Raw genomic sequence first — 14,773 nt, forward strand, 5'->3', positions numbered from 1 at the left:
GTGCCCTTCCTAGCCCAGCCCTGGCCCATTTTTTCCTACCCTAAACTTAAAACTCAGATCTCCTCTGTGTCCTTGAACGAGGGACCTCCCCCACTCTGAGCCTTAGTAACTCCTCTGAAAAGGGGCAGTGTGATGAGGGCCTACCTCCTAGGATTATTGAGGATTAAGGAAACCAATACATGGACAGTGCTTAGCACCTAGTAAACATTCCCTCCCTCTAACACATAGCTAGACTGTGGTTGGGTGTCTGATTCTGAGAGGTTTGCCTTCTGGAGGCCTCAGTTTGCCCACCTGTGAAATACGTCTAAGAACTGCACTGAACTCAACACAACTCAGGGTTGTGGTGCAGATGAAAAGAGATGGCATCTGTAATGTATACAGCTGGAGCCTGGTAATGGTCAGATCTATCATCCTCTTGCCTCTTTAATCCCTTTCTCTGACTACCCCCACCCCCAGACTGCTAACAAGTTAGAAAGGAGTCAGGAGTGAGGCTGGAGCATTTAATTTCTAACTGATGGCCTCCAGGATCGCATCCCCTTCCCCATCTCAGATGGGGGTCAATAGGGGTTTGCTGATTGTCACAGTTGAGGTGCCAGGACTGAGTTTGGGGGACCCCATGTGGCCAGCCCTGGCCAGGATAGAGTGGCAGGTGCAGATAAAGCTGGAGCAGCAGCAAGAGGGACACAGGTGGGTTTGCAGGAGATCAGGGCACAGTGGAAGCCACCTGGGCCCACCTGCTCACCCACCCTCAGGGCCCCAGACCCCCTTCCTCCAGCCCCTGCCGGCCCTGGGGACTGGTAGATAGGCTGCTGGGGGCTGGGGCCTCCCGATTAGGTCTCCAGGAACCCCCACCACCGGGGTCGACAGGCTCCAGGCGCAAGGCAGGCAGCAGGCCGAGGCTTTGAGGCACAGATGGTGGGAAGGCCCAGGGACCGGGCAACCCAGAGGGCCCCTCCTCACTACTGCCCCGGCTGCCACCATCATGGCTCTTGTCAGGGGCCACCCGGGGCAGGCGGCGGCTCTGTGGCGAGGGGCTGCGGCTGGCACCACGGCGTTCGCGAGATGAAGGCCGAAGGGCAAGGCCGGGGAAGCGGGCTAGGCCTGGGCTGCGGCTGCGGTGCCTCTTGGACTTGCCAGGGCTGGGGCTACGGGACTTGGGTGCAAGCAGCTCCAGGGTACTGTCATCCTCGTCCTCTGAGCTGGCACTCGAGCTCTCTGTGCTGCTGCTGGCCAGCTCCGAGGTAGGCAGAGAGATCTGGGGGAGAAGGCTGGTCACTGGGCTGCCCTATTGCCCAGCCAACCACTCAAGGCGTCTTGGAACCACTCCCACCCTGGCCATGAGCAGACCCGGGAAAAGTCAGGCTACTTGTAGGAGACCATGGAGCAGAAGATAGAGGCTACAGCTTTGTGAACAGGGTCTTTGGGAAGCCCCCACTCCCACAGTGTGATCTACTCACCTGGAAGGGCTCAGTGACACCAATAAGGATACTGTGCGTGTGGCTGTAATAGCCCAGGATGAAATCTCCATGCCCCTTGGGCAGTGACTCCTCACTGAAGGTCACCTGGTGGGCCCGGGGCATAGGCCCAGGTTGGGGTGAGGGAGGCAGCCTCAAGGACTGCCCAAGTCAAGTCCCAAGCCCCAAGAGCAACGGGGGCTTCCTCCCACCCTCGCCCTCCCTTTCAGTACCTGGTAGATGCTCCCATCCACATCCTCGTGTTTGGCCCACACGTAAGCCACGTAGTCCTTGCAGTGGCGGAAACCCACCTGGGGTGAGAGGATTCAGGGTAGTATCTTCTATCAACCCCCCACCCCTACCTCCATCCCCCCACCCCTGCTGCTGCTCCTGCTCCTCCCTTCCCTGAGGCACTGACCATCCCTGCCCTTCTCACCCGGTACAAGCCGATCCAGTCCCAGGAGCTGCGGGCAAACACGGTTTCAATGCGGTACTTCACCACGGCCTGCTCTGGCCGCACCCATTCATCGGCCACCTCCAACCGCACTAGCGGCACATCGTCCCTGTAAGCAAACTGCCCAGGGGTGGGGGCAACATTAGGGGGGGCCCCTCCTGAGTGCCCTTGGGCCCGAGTCAGCACAAATCAGCTGAGAGCCAGGGCCTCTGAAACCACCTTACAGACTGGGAAACCAAGGCTGAATAGGTCTAGGATAAATGCCAGGCTTCTCACCTCCCAGTGCAGGGCTCGTTATGGCAATAGCCTCCTTAGGGAGCAAGTATACAGCTTTGAAGGGAATAGGGCAGCCCTGGTTCTGCCCTTGCCCCTCCTCTGTCCCTCAGGGAAGGACTCAGATGGTGTGTCAGCCTCAGGCCTTTGTCCCCTCCCCTCCTATTTATCAGGTTTCGGGTTTCCCTCCCTCCTCAGCTTTTGAGCCAGGCTGTTTTCAGAAGAAACCAGAACATCCTCTCCCTGTCCCTAGGTTCCTAACAGCAGTTTTGCCAGGGGTGGCCTCTTGGAAATGCTCTCTGGGGCCTTGTAAGATCAAAACTCCCACTAAGTCCCACTCTGATTGTGTTGCTTCAGTTAAGAGACTTAAGTTCTCTGAGTCTCAGTTTCCCTCACCAGTAAAACTGGGAGGAGAATTTGGCGCTCTCAGGGCCTACAAAGACATTCAAACTGATGACAGAATCCCAGGGCTTGGCATGCGGTAGGCTCTCAACAGGTAACATTGTGCAAGCGTCAGAATCCTGGATGAGGAGGGAAAGTCAGGGTAGGGTACCAAAAAGGAGTGGTTCTCAAGATGAGGACCCTGACTGAGGGTGAACCTCATACCCAACTCCTTTACCAAAGGTCACAGGAGGCCAGACTTGGGCAGCTTTCCATTCCCAGCTGAGGATACTGGCCAATGTCCCATGGACTGACCACATGACAGAGTTACCAGGGAAAACATTCTCTGGCCTGCAGGCTCCCTCTATGAGATCAAGGAAGGGAATCGGACAGCCCAGAGTTGGGGTTTAGGACTGATGTGCAGCTTGGGGTACATGCCTGCCCTACTGGGGGCCTCAGTTTCCCCATAGAAAAATAAACTGTTGGACTATGTGGTCTCCCAGGTCCGGTTCTGACATTCTAGCATTTCTTTTTACTTTGGCAACCAGACACCTCACCCCTACACACCATGCTAAGTTACAGTAACTGTTTAGAATTTAGCTTTGTATTTTTCATCTCTCAACTCCTTCTCCCCATTACTACCTCACTCACGGTGCATGACACATGGTAAAATGGTAAATATGAATGAGTGCTATATGAAGTTTGAATAAACATTTTGATTTTGCGGGTCTTATTATATGATTACATAATGTGAATTTTCACAAAAGTGGTCCTAATCCTTTCTCGGAAGAACTGAGTTAGGATTAGTGGAGAAGGCATGGACTCTGAAAACAGACTAGCTTGGGTTCAAATTCCAATTCTTCCATTTCCCAGCCGTGTGACCCTGATGTGATGTCATGTTTCTGAGCCTCAGTTTCCTCATCTGAAAATGGGGGTCATAAGCCAGTCCCACTCTGCTACAGTGAATGGATGCTGCTGAGGGTAGGTGCAAGGGGTTACCAGTAGGCCAGGTGATGCTGAGTTGGACCTGGGGATGTCATGATGGAAGGATGAGGCCAGGACTCACCTGCAGGACGAACTGGGCAGCAACTGGCTTGTGGTCACTGACTGTGTATTCCATGTGGCTGCGGTAGCTGTGCTGTGTCACCTGAAGACGGTGGCTTTCCCTTCCTGAGGGGCTGGGACCCACACCTGGAGCCTTGACCTTCCACAGGATACGGTCTGTCCAGGCTGGCTTCCGCTTCTTGGCACTGAAGTGGGCAGGGGTGACCTAAGTTTCAGGGGTTTGAGGCACAGCCCCCAACCTTGCTTCTTGCCAATCGTCTTCCCTTTCTTCCCTATCCAGAAGACCTCAGCCCATGCCTCCACCTCATCCCAGTGCTGAGCTCACCTGGTATCGTATTTATTAGTACCCACATCAAATTTGAAGGTGGGCGCAAAGTTGAGGGGCCCCTCCTGGAAGCCCTTCAGGATGGGCCAGGTGTTCTTAGCCATGTTGAGCTGTGAAAGTCCAAAAGGGCAAAATTGGACAATGGCTTGGATGGGACAGGTGAAGCCAAGAGCCAGAGCCTAGTAGACAAAAGTGTGGTGGGTCATGTTCTTTGTGTTTGGTGTTTAGGGCTGCAGGCTGGGGTTCTGCACCTGGTCCTTCTCCCAGAGCTGGTGGAGCTGGTCGCTGTCAATGGCAAACTTGACGAAGTGCAGGTCATAGCTCTCGATGCGGAAGTTGAGGTCCCCAAACCAGAACACGAGGCTGTTTGGGGATGGGGGTCAGCAGGGTCCATGGGAAGAAAAAGCCCAACCCAGATCCTTCTCCACCCACAACCAAGCCACCAAGGAATAGCAGGGGGATGTAGATAAAAAAGAAAGTTTGATTGGACCCCAAGGCAGTGCCTCTGGGCAAAGCTCCACCCGGCAGTTTCTGTCCCCCATCAAACTCACCAGCAATCGTGCTCCTTGATGTAGTTCGGGGGGGCCGCCCACCCCGCATAGGCTTTGCCTCTCCCTACAAGGCCCACCCAGGCTGGTGGTACTCAGGTTCCAGGAGCCAAGTGTTCGAGACTCTGAGGCCCACCTCTCCTTCACTAGCCCCGCCCAAGCTCCATTTGGCCCCGCCCAGAGCCCATACTCGTGATCCAGGATGCCGTGTGCCCCGGGCCCCGGGAACTGCTGGAGGCTAAGGATGGTCTGGAAGTTGTCCTTGCGCTGCTCTGCCTTGTCCATGTGCGCGGGCAAGTGGCAGTTCAGGAAGCAGAGCATGTGCCCGAAGGCAGCCAGTCGCACGCTCACTCCACCCTTGTTGCCCTTGGGAGACAGGGTTGGTCGAGTCGTGGGCGGGGCCTCGGCAAGGGGAGGAGGCACTGGGCGGGGCATGGAGAGAGGGGCGAGGCCGCCAGCCAGTGGAAAAGGCTTAGAGAGGGGTGGGTTCTAGGCAGAGGAGCAGAACCGTGGGATGGGGCTGGGACTGGAAGAGGGTTGGGTCTAGAAAATGGTGTGGGGTGTGGGGTGTTGGGCGGGGTTGGGGAGAGGCAGGCGTCAGAGTAAGGGGCGGAGCATGGGGAGACCTGGCCAGTGCGAGGAGCACCCAGAGAACTAATCTATTGACCCCTTAGGGCCTTGTCCCCTCCCGGGCCGCTCCGATGCTCACCCAATAGCCACCCAGGCCGGTGCGCGTGCAATCCGTCTGCACGTCCCTCAGGAAGGGCAGGTGGTAGTACTTGGCGAACAGCAGCAGGATGACGCCCTGCATCCGCACTGTACTCACCTGCGGCCGGAGGCATGGTGATAGAGGGACAGGACACAACCCCATTCCCCGCCCTCTCCCCTCCCCCGCCCCGCCCGGCTGTGCGTTTTCCCCTAGTCTTTGAGATCTGCTCCTCCATCCTGTTTCGCGGACCCAGCAACAGAGGTCCAGCAGGCCTCACAGTGAATCAACGCAGAGCTCAGGCCGGACTCCAGGGGGCTCCCCCGTTCCAGGGCCTGAGGGAGACGTTACCAGCACGAAGTTGAAGGGTGCCAGCGCGTCCATGAAGAGCTCGCTCCACTGGTCTGTGAAGAGCGCGTCCTTGAGCCGCTTGTTGATCATGGAGTTCACTTCCTGCAACCTGCGGGTAGGGGTGGGCATAGGGGTGGGGGTGCCCTAGAAGTCCTTCTCATGGGCAAGGGTCTGGGAGGCAGGAGGGATCCAGGAACGGGGTCCACACCCCCAGCCCCCTCACCCTATGGCAATCATGTCTGCCCCGTCACTGTCATTGCCGCCGCTGCCCAGGTGGAGGAGGGATGTAACGTCGTCAGGAGGCATGGCAGTGCCCACATTCCACGTGACCACAGTGATCCTGGGGTTGGGGGTATAAGAGGGGTTACCACTGGGCACCACTCCCTCCTCAACCTTCCTCCCACAGGGCTCTTTCTGGGGAAGTAAACTGAGGCAGGTGTGGGTGTAAGCTCTCAGAAGGAGGACAAGTGGGCCCAATATCCCTCCTACCAAACTCTCCCAGAGGAGGTTGATGGAGGCAGGGGTGGGCAAGTCCCTCAGGAGAAGATGCTGTCTCCTGAGGGTCCCACAGTAGGCCCAGAACCCCCAAAGAATCTTCCTTGGGCAAGTAAACTGGGGTAGTGTAGGGTAAGCCACCCCAGGAAGATGGCTAGCTTCAGAACTCAAGCCCCACCAGTGTTTCTTGGGAGAGGGCCCCCTCACCAGAAGCCAGGGTCACTCTTGCAGGTAGGCTGAGCTGACCAAGAGGATGATGAGGTGGAGGTAGAAGGGGAGGTGGTGACCAGAGCTGGTGTTTCTCGGGGCTGAAGACTGGGGCTTGCGTGCCCACAAGACCCTGCACCCTGGGTGCCGGGCCTAGGGAGGGCCGTCTCAGGGGCTGGGGGGACACAGGGGGAGCGGTTGGGGGAGCGGCTGGGGGAACGGCTGGGAGATCGGGGTGGCTTGGGCAGAGGTGGGGGCACAGTCTGGGCTGAGGAGGCTCCTGGCCGGAAGGTAGGGGACAGAAGTCCTGGGGAACGGGTGGCAGGCTCTGGAGGGCCCTGGCCCACATCCAGGGGCAGGGTCTGGGGTGGCCGGGGCAGGATAGGATCCTCAGGGCTGCTGCGGGGGGCCTCAGGCCGGGCTCTGAAAGAAGGGGAGATCCGGGTGTCCGGGGGGGTTTGGCTCAAGGATGTGGAGGCCACAGGACCAGATGCCTGAGCTGAAGCCTGGAGATGCCCTTCAGAAGAGGGGAGAGGTTTAGGGGCTGGGGGATCCCTCTGTTTAGCTGGTGTCCATCCCCCAGAGGACAAGGTCGATGTTACAGAAGCTGGAGCCAGGACCTGGTCCTGAGAGGATGACAAAACTGGACTGAGCACTGGGGAAGAGTTGAAGGGGGGCTGTGGGGGCTGCTCCTCAGGGGCCAGAGCCAGGCTCAGGCCTGAGGCAGCCAGCGCTGGCTTGGGTCCCACGGAGGCAGGTGGCACCTGCTTCTGTTCCCTGGACGTCGGAGACAGCCGGGGCGGCAGGGTGGGTGGGGAAGGCCTCGGCCCTCCTGAGGCAGACATCACCAGCTGTCCCAGGGATGTTGGAGCCAGGACTGAGCCTGCGGTCACCGGAGGAGTCTTTGGCCCACCTGAGGCAGACACGACCAACTGACCCACAGATGTTGGAGCTAGGCTGGAACTGCGGTGGGTAGGAGCTGTCTTCTGCCCTCCTGAGTTAGAGAGTGGAGCCAGGATGGGAGACACCAGAGCAGACCTTGGACCCTCTGTGGAAGGTGGCATAGCTGCTCTTGGGCCCACAGGCACTAGAGCCAGTCTTGGTTCCGAGGGTGCTAGGGCCATGTTCTCCTTCACTGGGAGCTGAAAACTTGCATCCACCTTGCAGAAGACAAGTCAAAGACTCAGGGTAATCCTAACCAGAGGCTTGGGCCCCAAGTTCCATAGAGACCCCAGCAGACTCCGTCTAGCTAAGAAAGGCATGTATTTGCAAGGATGTACTCCCTAATTTCTCACCTCAATCCATTCTGTCATGAATCAGCTTCTCTTTTGGAAGAATCAGGATGCAGAATTTTACCCCTCCCTCAAGTCTGACCCCTCTCATAGATGGGGAACCTAAGACCCCAGCTCAAATGAGGCAGGTTGTGAGCCTGAACCCAAGGGCTCTCTCCTTGCCCTCCTGACTAACACCCACTCCCTGGGCATGCCCAGGGAGTCAGCCCTCCTTGTATTTCCTCCTGCTCCCCTGGCTAAGGGCTACTGACCTAACTCCCCAGATCTGCCCTCTCTGGACACCCTGGATCTAGCCTATTAAATTTGTGTCCTTTCTCCATAGTTCTTCAAGGAACCCCCAGCTTTGTCCCTGCCAAGCATCCCAAACTCCTTGGTCCCAGTCCCAGAGTTCCATATAGGAGCAGGAGCCCAGGGCTAAGACTAGCCATGTCAATTCCAAGCCCAGCTCAGTTTCACCGCAGGCAAGCACCTCTCTGCCCAGGGCCTCAGTTTTTGTCTGATGAAGGCATCTGGTGAAGGGTGGCTGGCCACATTTTGCTCCCAAGAAACCTTGGTCTCCCATTCTTTGTGTTTATGAGCTAAACATTTGCTAGGATTCCATCCGAGCCCCTGGAATAGTCCGTCCTTATCAAGAGTGATTCTAACAGAGCAAGTCCAGGATTCTGTTGATCCTGGCATTCACTTCTCTGTGCCCAGCTGTACCCTCTCCTCTGTCTCCTCCACCTCTGAGGACAGGCAAGCAGGTATCCTCCTTTTGGTAGGTGGAGTTGGGGGATGTGAGGCTCTGCGGGGACCTCCTCTCTCTTTCCCATCTGTCCTCTGTTTCTGATGCCCCTGTCTCCTGAAGACAGGATAAAACGTCCTCTGCCAGGGAGGGCAGAAGAAGATTACCCTTGCCTTGAGGCGGCCCATCCCTGCCTCCAGACAGGCAGCTCTGTCTGTGTCCCATGTCCTTCTTGGTTCAGAGAACCTGAAACTCTGCCTCCACCTTCCTCCTCAAACTTAGCTCTTTGAGCCTGCATTTTGGGCGTCCTCCTTGGCTCCAAGTGTCCCCCCAACCACCATACCACCTCCAGCACTAACAACTTAGACATCCCAGATGTCACCATTTTAGTCTTCAGGGACAAGCCTCCTCATTTTGCATTGGTTCAGAGAAGACAAGCAACTTGCCCAAGGTCACACAGCAAAGCTGGAGTACAGCTGGATCCCCCGACACCCGGCCCAGGGCTCTCCTGGGGGCTCCCAGAGATGTCTAACTCCATCTGTCTCTGGGTGTCCCATCACTGCCCCCTCATCCCCCAGAGTGCCCTGTTTGCCTAGCCCCTGCCAGTGGGCAGAGGACAGTGCCCACCCCTCAACCAGGGGCACCAGAGTGCCTGCGGTGTGTGGGGGTGTGTGGGACCAAGGATCAAGGATGGGGGACTAGGTTTTAGGGTTCTTACCTTGGAGGGTGCCCCAGTTTGGGAAACCCCACGGGGCACGGGCACCGGCAGGGGTCCCAGGCCAGCCCGGGTCCCTGGCCTCCTGCTGCCACTGCTGTTCTGGCCCTCCATGTCTGCAGCCCCTAGCAGCCCGGGCTCTCTCGGGCTCTGGCTCTAGCTCCTCCGCTCCCGGGAACCAGTGATGTCATCAGCCGTTTCAACCTGCTGAGAATTTAAAGACACAGGCACCTACTTCCCAACCTAGAGGTGGCCAAGGCAAGGTGGCCTGCTCTCTGGGAACTCTTCAAGCTGACTGCTGAGGCTGAAATGGTCATGCAGCGGGGTAGAGAATGTGCCCATTGGCCTGGCTTGGGTCCCAGCTGGCACCTGTCTGCCCCCACCCTCCAGCCATTAGCCTGTGGGTCCTTACTCAAAGGTGGGTTATTGACACACCTGAGGGTAAGATAGAGACAGGTAGCTCAGAGGTCAGCACCCTTTCCAGGGCCGCAGAGACACCCGAGTCCCTGCCATAATCCTGTGAGCTGCCTTGACTCCCTGCCAGCCCAGGGTTTGCCTTGGCCCCCACCTTTGTCCCATTTTTGGGCCTTAGTGCCCGCCCCCTGCCGGGCTCTATCCTTCCCATCCCAAAGCCAGACACTCCGGCTCCAGCCACTGGAGTCCCCTCTGTCTCAGCCTCAGTACCGCCCCTACTCTTCTGCAGACACCTGGCCACCTGCCCCGGATGTTTTCACAGCCCAGCCCCTCTCTGGCAGCTTTTCTTTTTCCAGTACTCAATTGGGTGTGGTTTGGGTGAGGGACTAGCTCAAGGTCACCTGGTGGGGAGGTCTCAGCATCTCTGTTTCAGTGAAGAAAGGGAGCTTTTTCAGTGACCCAAGACCCATGGGAGCCAACTGGGGTTTCTGAGGGCAGGGAACTAAGGTGGAGAAAGGCCCAGCAGTGGGGGAACAGGTTGGTAGGAAGGTGAAAAACAGGCCCAGGAAACTTCGATGGTCAGGACCCAGCACAGGGTCCCTGGAAATGTTTGCTGAATGAACTGATGATTCAGTGAGTGAGTGAGGAGAGTAAATGAGTGACAGGGCTCAGAGGTGGGCCCTCTGCTTCTGCCTCTTTCCCTCCCTCTCTCTCATCTGCTAAGTAGTCCCCGAGATCCTGATGTTTGCAGAATTGCTGGATTGCTGCGAGAGGAGTGATTGCACTCAGTGTGGCTAGAAAATGCCCAAAGTTTTGTACCCATGTACAAAGGTACAAAGGTGGTCCACGGTCACCTCTGTATCCTCATGGGCCTGTGTGGTCCCCTGCATGAAAGCTGCATGGACAGATGCCTCACCCCTTCTCCTGGATGGGTTTCCTCCCTCTGCTTAACTGTCTCTGGGTCTCATCTGTGTTTCCCAGAGAGGGAAGGAAAATTTGGACTTACCCCTCCCAGTCCTCTGACTCCCATTGTATAGATGAGAAAACAGGACCTGTGAGCATGGAGGATCATGAGGATTGGCCTCCAATGCAATCCTGGAAGATGGGGGGTGTGGGGGCAGGGCAGATCCTTGTCCCTGGGGCCTGTCACAGGGCTCAGCCATCCACCGCTGAGAAGGGGCATCAGTGTCCTTTGGAGACCAGGCAAATGTCATGCAAATGAGCGTACAGAGGCCTGCTGCAGGCTGCAAGGCAGCCCAGGACTTCTCGTTACTGTCCCTCCCTGACGTCAGATCCCATAGGGGACTTTGTTCCTGGCCCTGCCACTGACTTACCTGGGGAGGTCGCTCTGATTCCCAATTTGCGATTTGTGTAAGGGAGACGAAAACAGCAGATGCTTCGTATGGTTGCGGTGAAGGTTCATCAAGAGGATGTAAATGGACTGTTTAGCCACGGAGCCAGAGCTCTCAGTGAGCTCTCCGTGAGGGCAGCTGCTCTGGAGTTAACATCATCAGTGCCGGCATCAGCATCAACATCACCATCATCAGCATCTGCTCCAACCTGCCCATTTAGCGGATGCTGAAACTGAGGCCCAGTGTTAACTGCATTCCTGGGGGAAGGGACAGGGACTGTGAGACCCAGACATGGCTTTGCCAGGAGAAGGGGGTGGGGGAGGCGGACCCTGGCTGAGAAGGGAGCAGGGTAAGAGCTATATTTGAGCTCCTGGTGTGATGACTAAGGAGGTTGATAACAGGCTCTGGGGCTCTGGGCGGCAGGCTGGGGGCAGCTGCCAGGGAGAACCGCCCCCCTGGAGACGGCTGTCTCCAAAGGCCCCTCCTGGTTCCCTCCCTTCCCTCACTCCAGGGAGTAGGGGGGTGGTGTGCTGAGGCAGAGGGTACATCTTGTCCAGCCCCCCTCTTGGAAACGCTTAATGCTACCCTTCAGGCTGTTTAGGTCAGGAATAGGAAAGGAGAGAGCTGGTGATTGACAAATTATCTCACTCTCCATAGTAACCCTGGGAGGTTGGTAATAAGATCTCCATTTGACAGGGGAAGAAACTGAACTCTAGGGATTACACAGCCATTAAGGGACAGAGCATGGGGTTCCCAGGAGAGAGTGGATCATTCTCCCCTATAGAAGTGACTGTTGAACTCCTTCTTTGAAGGAGAGTTGGTGTTGCCAAATTGAAAAAAAGGAGACATGCCCTGGGAAGCAGAGGGAGGAGCAGGGGCAGAAGAATGGAGTGCGGAAGGTCCAGGCTATGTATGACAGGGTATAAAATCTGGATATGTGCCCTCGTGGTCCTTCGGCTCAGAGTAAACCCACTATAAGCAGGAAAAGGAGATTTTCTCTTTCCTTCCCCCCTCTTCCTTCCCCTTATTCCACCTCCCAGGGGCACCTGAGGATGGTAAGGGTACACAAGGGGCCTATCCTCTTTCCTTTTGCTCCCTGGTCACCCTGACCCACAGAGAGGGAGGTCACACTGTGGCCACTAGCTGATAAATAAATCCCTTGTGATGTAGAGTGTGCCATAGGGTCCTGTAGGAAGGTGGAAGAGGGAAGCATTGAGGAGGGCTTCCCTGAGGAGGAAGCATACACAGCATAGAGGAACATTTCTCTTCCCCTTGCTCCAGGGTTCCTTATTGGCTCCAAGTGCCACATGTTATGTTATTGTCTCCTCCTTCTCCCACTCTGGGGCAGGTGTCATCCTTACCTCCCATTCTGCCCTGCAGAAAATGGGTTCAAGGACAAGTGACTTTCCCGAGGTCACACAGCTGGGGCTGCACTCAGGCATCCCTCCTCCCTCTCCTCAGCTCCCCCTCCTCCCAGGCAGCCCAGCACCCGCTGTCAGCTGCTCTGAAGTGAGCAGCTATTTTTATTCTGGTGCGAGGGGATCTTGGGCAGCAGAGCCATGTAGGTTAGAAGGCTCTAGGACACCGGCTTCAGCAGGAAAAGGGAGATTTACTGCAAGAACGTATGTTTGCCTGGGGGCTTGCATTTCCTGCATACCAAGATGCCCTGGGCTCTCATGTATCCAGAAATTGCTTTTCTGGAGCTCAGAACAAAGCACAGAACCAGACTAAACCATGGCCCTGAGCCCAAATCCAGTTTGAGCCCTGATTTTAGTGTTAACTGAGTGCTGATCCCATGCCAAGACTGACCCTATACCCTATCCTGATGTAGTCTTAGATGGTGCCCTGATTCTACCCATGTACTGAACCCTATCCAAGCCTGACTAAGGCTGATCCTAATTTGAGTGAGACCTTGAGTCTGGACCCAGACTGAGCCCTGATCCTTATCTAAGACTGAGCCATAGTCATTTACTGAATTATAACCCCAGTCCAGACTAACCCTTGATTTTAGACTGAGCCCCGACCCCAGGTCTAGGCTAAACTCCAAGTCTAGTCATTAACTAAATCCCGAACCTGGTGGCAGATTGAGCTATGATCTTGGTCACAGACTGAGCCCTGAGCCAAATCATTGATTGAATCCTGACTTCAAAATGAGCTCTAACCCGGGGTGCCTGGGTGGCTCAGTGGGTTAGGCCTCTGCTTTTGGCTCGGGTGGTGATCTCAGGGTCCTGGGATCAAGCCCCGTGTAGGGCTCTCTGCTCAGCGGGGAGCCTGCTTCCCCTTCTCTCTCTGCCTGCCTCTCTGCCTACCTGTGATCTTTCTCTCTATCAAATAAATAAAAATAAAATCTTTAAAAAAAAAAAAAAGAGCTCTAACCCTGGGTCACATAACTCTGGTCACACACTGAATCCTCGTTTCAGACTGTGCACTGACTGAATCTGGTCAAAGCCTGAGCCTTGAATATAGTCATAGACTGAGGCTTGATCTTGGTTACAAACTGAGGTCCAAGTCCAATTATTGACTGAGCCCTAACCTGACTCCAGCCCTAGACTCGGTTCTAAACCTGGCTTTAGGCCAAGGGCTGACCCTGACCCTGACCCCAGTGCAGACTAAACATCAAACCCAGCCCCATCTGAGGAAGGCTGCTAGCCTAGATTTTTAAAAATGCTACATAAGGGCATGGATTACAAGCAGAGATCTGTTCTGGGAGATCCTGGGCTTCCCATGGGTGCTGATGCCAGAATGTTCCTGCTAGTGTCTCTACCACTGGTTCCACTGGCTGGCTAGTCAACCCTCAGTAGCCCAGACAGTGGCCCCTCTAGGCCACAACATCTAGGTTAATGCATTGAGAGTGATTTGGTGGCATCTGTCCAGTGAACAACATGGGCCTATGAAGAGCTGAGGTTTGGCTCTGTCAGCAGAAAAGCCACAGGCTCCTTGGGGCCTCTGGCTTTAGCCACTCTGAGTCTCTTGCTGGGGTATGGGCTAAGGGTGAGGGAATCCAAGGCATTTGCCCCATTATTTTTGTAAATAAAGTTTACTGTTTGTATTTAGGTAATACATAATTATTATAGAAAATAGAGAAAGCAGTAGAAAGAAGAAAACCTTCACCCTATAATTCTGTCTACCAAGAGATGACCATTTTGACTTCTTGGGTTGTTTCCATCTAGATTTTGTTATTTGGTCTAGGCATATATATCTATATATATGTATTTTATAAAACTGGCTTGCTACTATGTTGATGCTACAACATCTGTTGCAGCCCACATCCTTGAGAGGCTTCTGGAATGGTTCTCAACTTGTTAAGCCAATGAGAAATTTCCATTCCCCTAGCCACAAGACTGGATCACAGATGGACTAGTGAGATATAAAGAGACTTTTACAAAAGAGAGCTTGCTTCTCTCTTGAAAAGGTTACCAGAAAAGATAATCTCCTCCTCATTAGATATAAATGAAGAACTCTGTGATCCTAGTTACTGTTGGCAGCCATCTTGATACTATGTAGCTAATGGGCCTAATAATAAGCTGACACTATGGAAGGCAGAATGGAGAGAAATCAGTTCTTGGTGACTTTATCAACCAGATCAAACCTTACCTGAAGCCCCACCTGCCACTGAATTTTTTTTTTTTTTTAAGCCAACAGATTTCCTTTATTGTTTATGCCAGTTTAATTTGGGGTTTCTGTGACTTGCAGCCCAAATTGTCACAACTCCCAACTGATATTACTGTTTTATAGCTTAAAATTTTTTTTATACCATAATTATGAACATTCTCCAGTTGTTCAGCACTATGCTGCATCATTTAAAACAACTGGATGATTTTCTTATGGAGGTACCATCATTTACTTAACTCATTCCCTGAGGAGACATGCTTAGGTTGTATTTCCAGTTTTTCACCATTATAAACAGTGGTTTTTTTCCTAATCCATAAAGAGATTTATTGCAAAAAAAAAAAAAGGCTGAAATCTGTGGGGCAGGCCAGCTGTCTGGAAACTTGTAGGCAGGAGGGGATGTTGCAG

General features: G+C 54.7%; 1 protein-coding gene across 2 annotated transcripts; it reads right to left on the minus strand.

The window, feature by feature from the left end:
* Window positions 1-486: 486 nt before the first annotated feature.
* Window positions 487-9,172, minus strand: INPP5J (inositol polyphosphate-5-phosphatase J). Of its 2 annotated transcripts, none has more exons than XM_059140073.1 (13): window positions 8,994-9,172; window positions 6,260-7,419; window positions 5,781-5,897; window positions 5,558-5,666; window positions 5,210-5,326; window positions 4,691-4,866; window positions 4,204-4,315; window positions 3,953-4,062; window positions 3,629-3,812; window positions 1,891-2,028; window positions 1,688-1,765; window positions 1,458-1,562; window positions 487-1,255 (listed from the first exon to the last, which is right to left on the minus strand). In XM_059140073.1, the coding sequence occupies exons 1-13, from the start codon at window positions 9,102-9,104 to the stop codon at window positions 749-751; spliced, it is 3,024 nt and encodes a 1,007-aa protein (XP_058996056.1). In that variant the 5' UTR covers window positions 9,105-9,172; the 3' UTR covers window positions 487-748. The 2 variants fall into 2 exon arrangements, with proteins under 2 accessions (XP_058996056.1, XP_058996057.1); XM_059140074.1 differs by having other exon boundaries at window positions 6,260-7,307; window positions 8,994-9,077.
* Between the last annotated feature and the right edge of the window lie 5,601 nt (window positions 9,173-14,773).

This window comes from Mustela lutreola, chromosome 11 (assembly GCF_030435805.1).
Source record: "Mustela lutreola isolate mMusLut2 chromosome 11, mMusLut2.pri, whole genome shotgun sequence".
Taxonomy (NCBI): Eukaryota; Metazoa; Chordata; class Mammalia; order Carnivora; family Mustelidae; genus Mustela; species Mustela lutreola.

Excerpts from the sequence above, each read along its gene's own strand:
- INPP5J (XM_059140073.1), bottom strand. The coding sequence starts at position 9,104 with ATGGAGGGCCAGAACAGCAGTGGCAGCAGGAGGCCAGGGACCCGGGCT. Across the intron at positions 7,420-8,993 it reads AAACTGGGGCACCCTCCAAG|GTGGATGCAAGTTTTCAGCT; the intron begins GTAAGAACCCTA and ends GTCTTCTGCAAG. Across the intron at positions 1,563-1,687 it reads TGGATGGGAGCATCTACCAG|GTGACCTTCAGTGAGGAGTC; the intron begins GTACTGAAAGGG and ends CGGGCCCACCAG.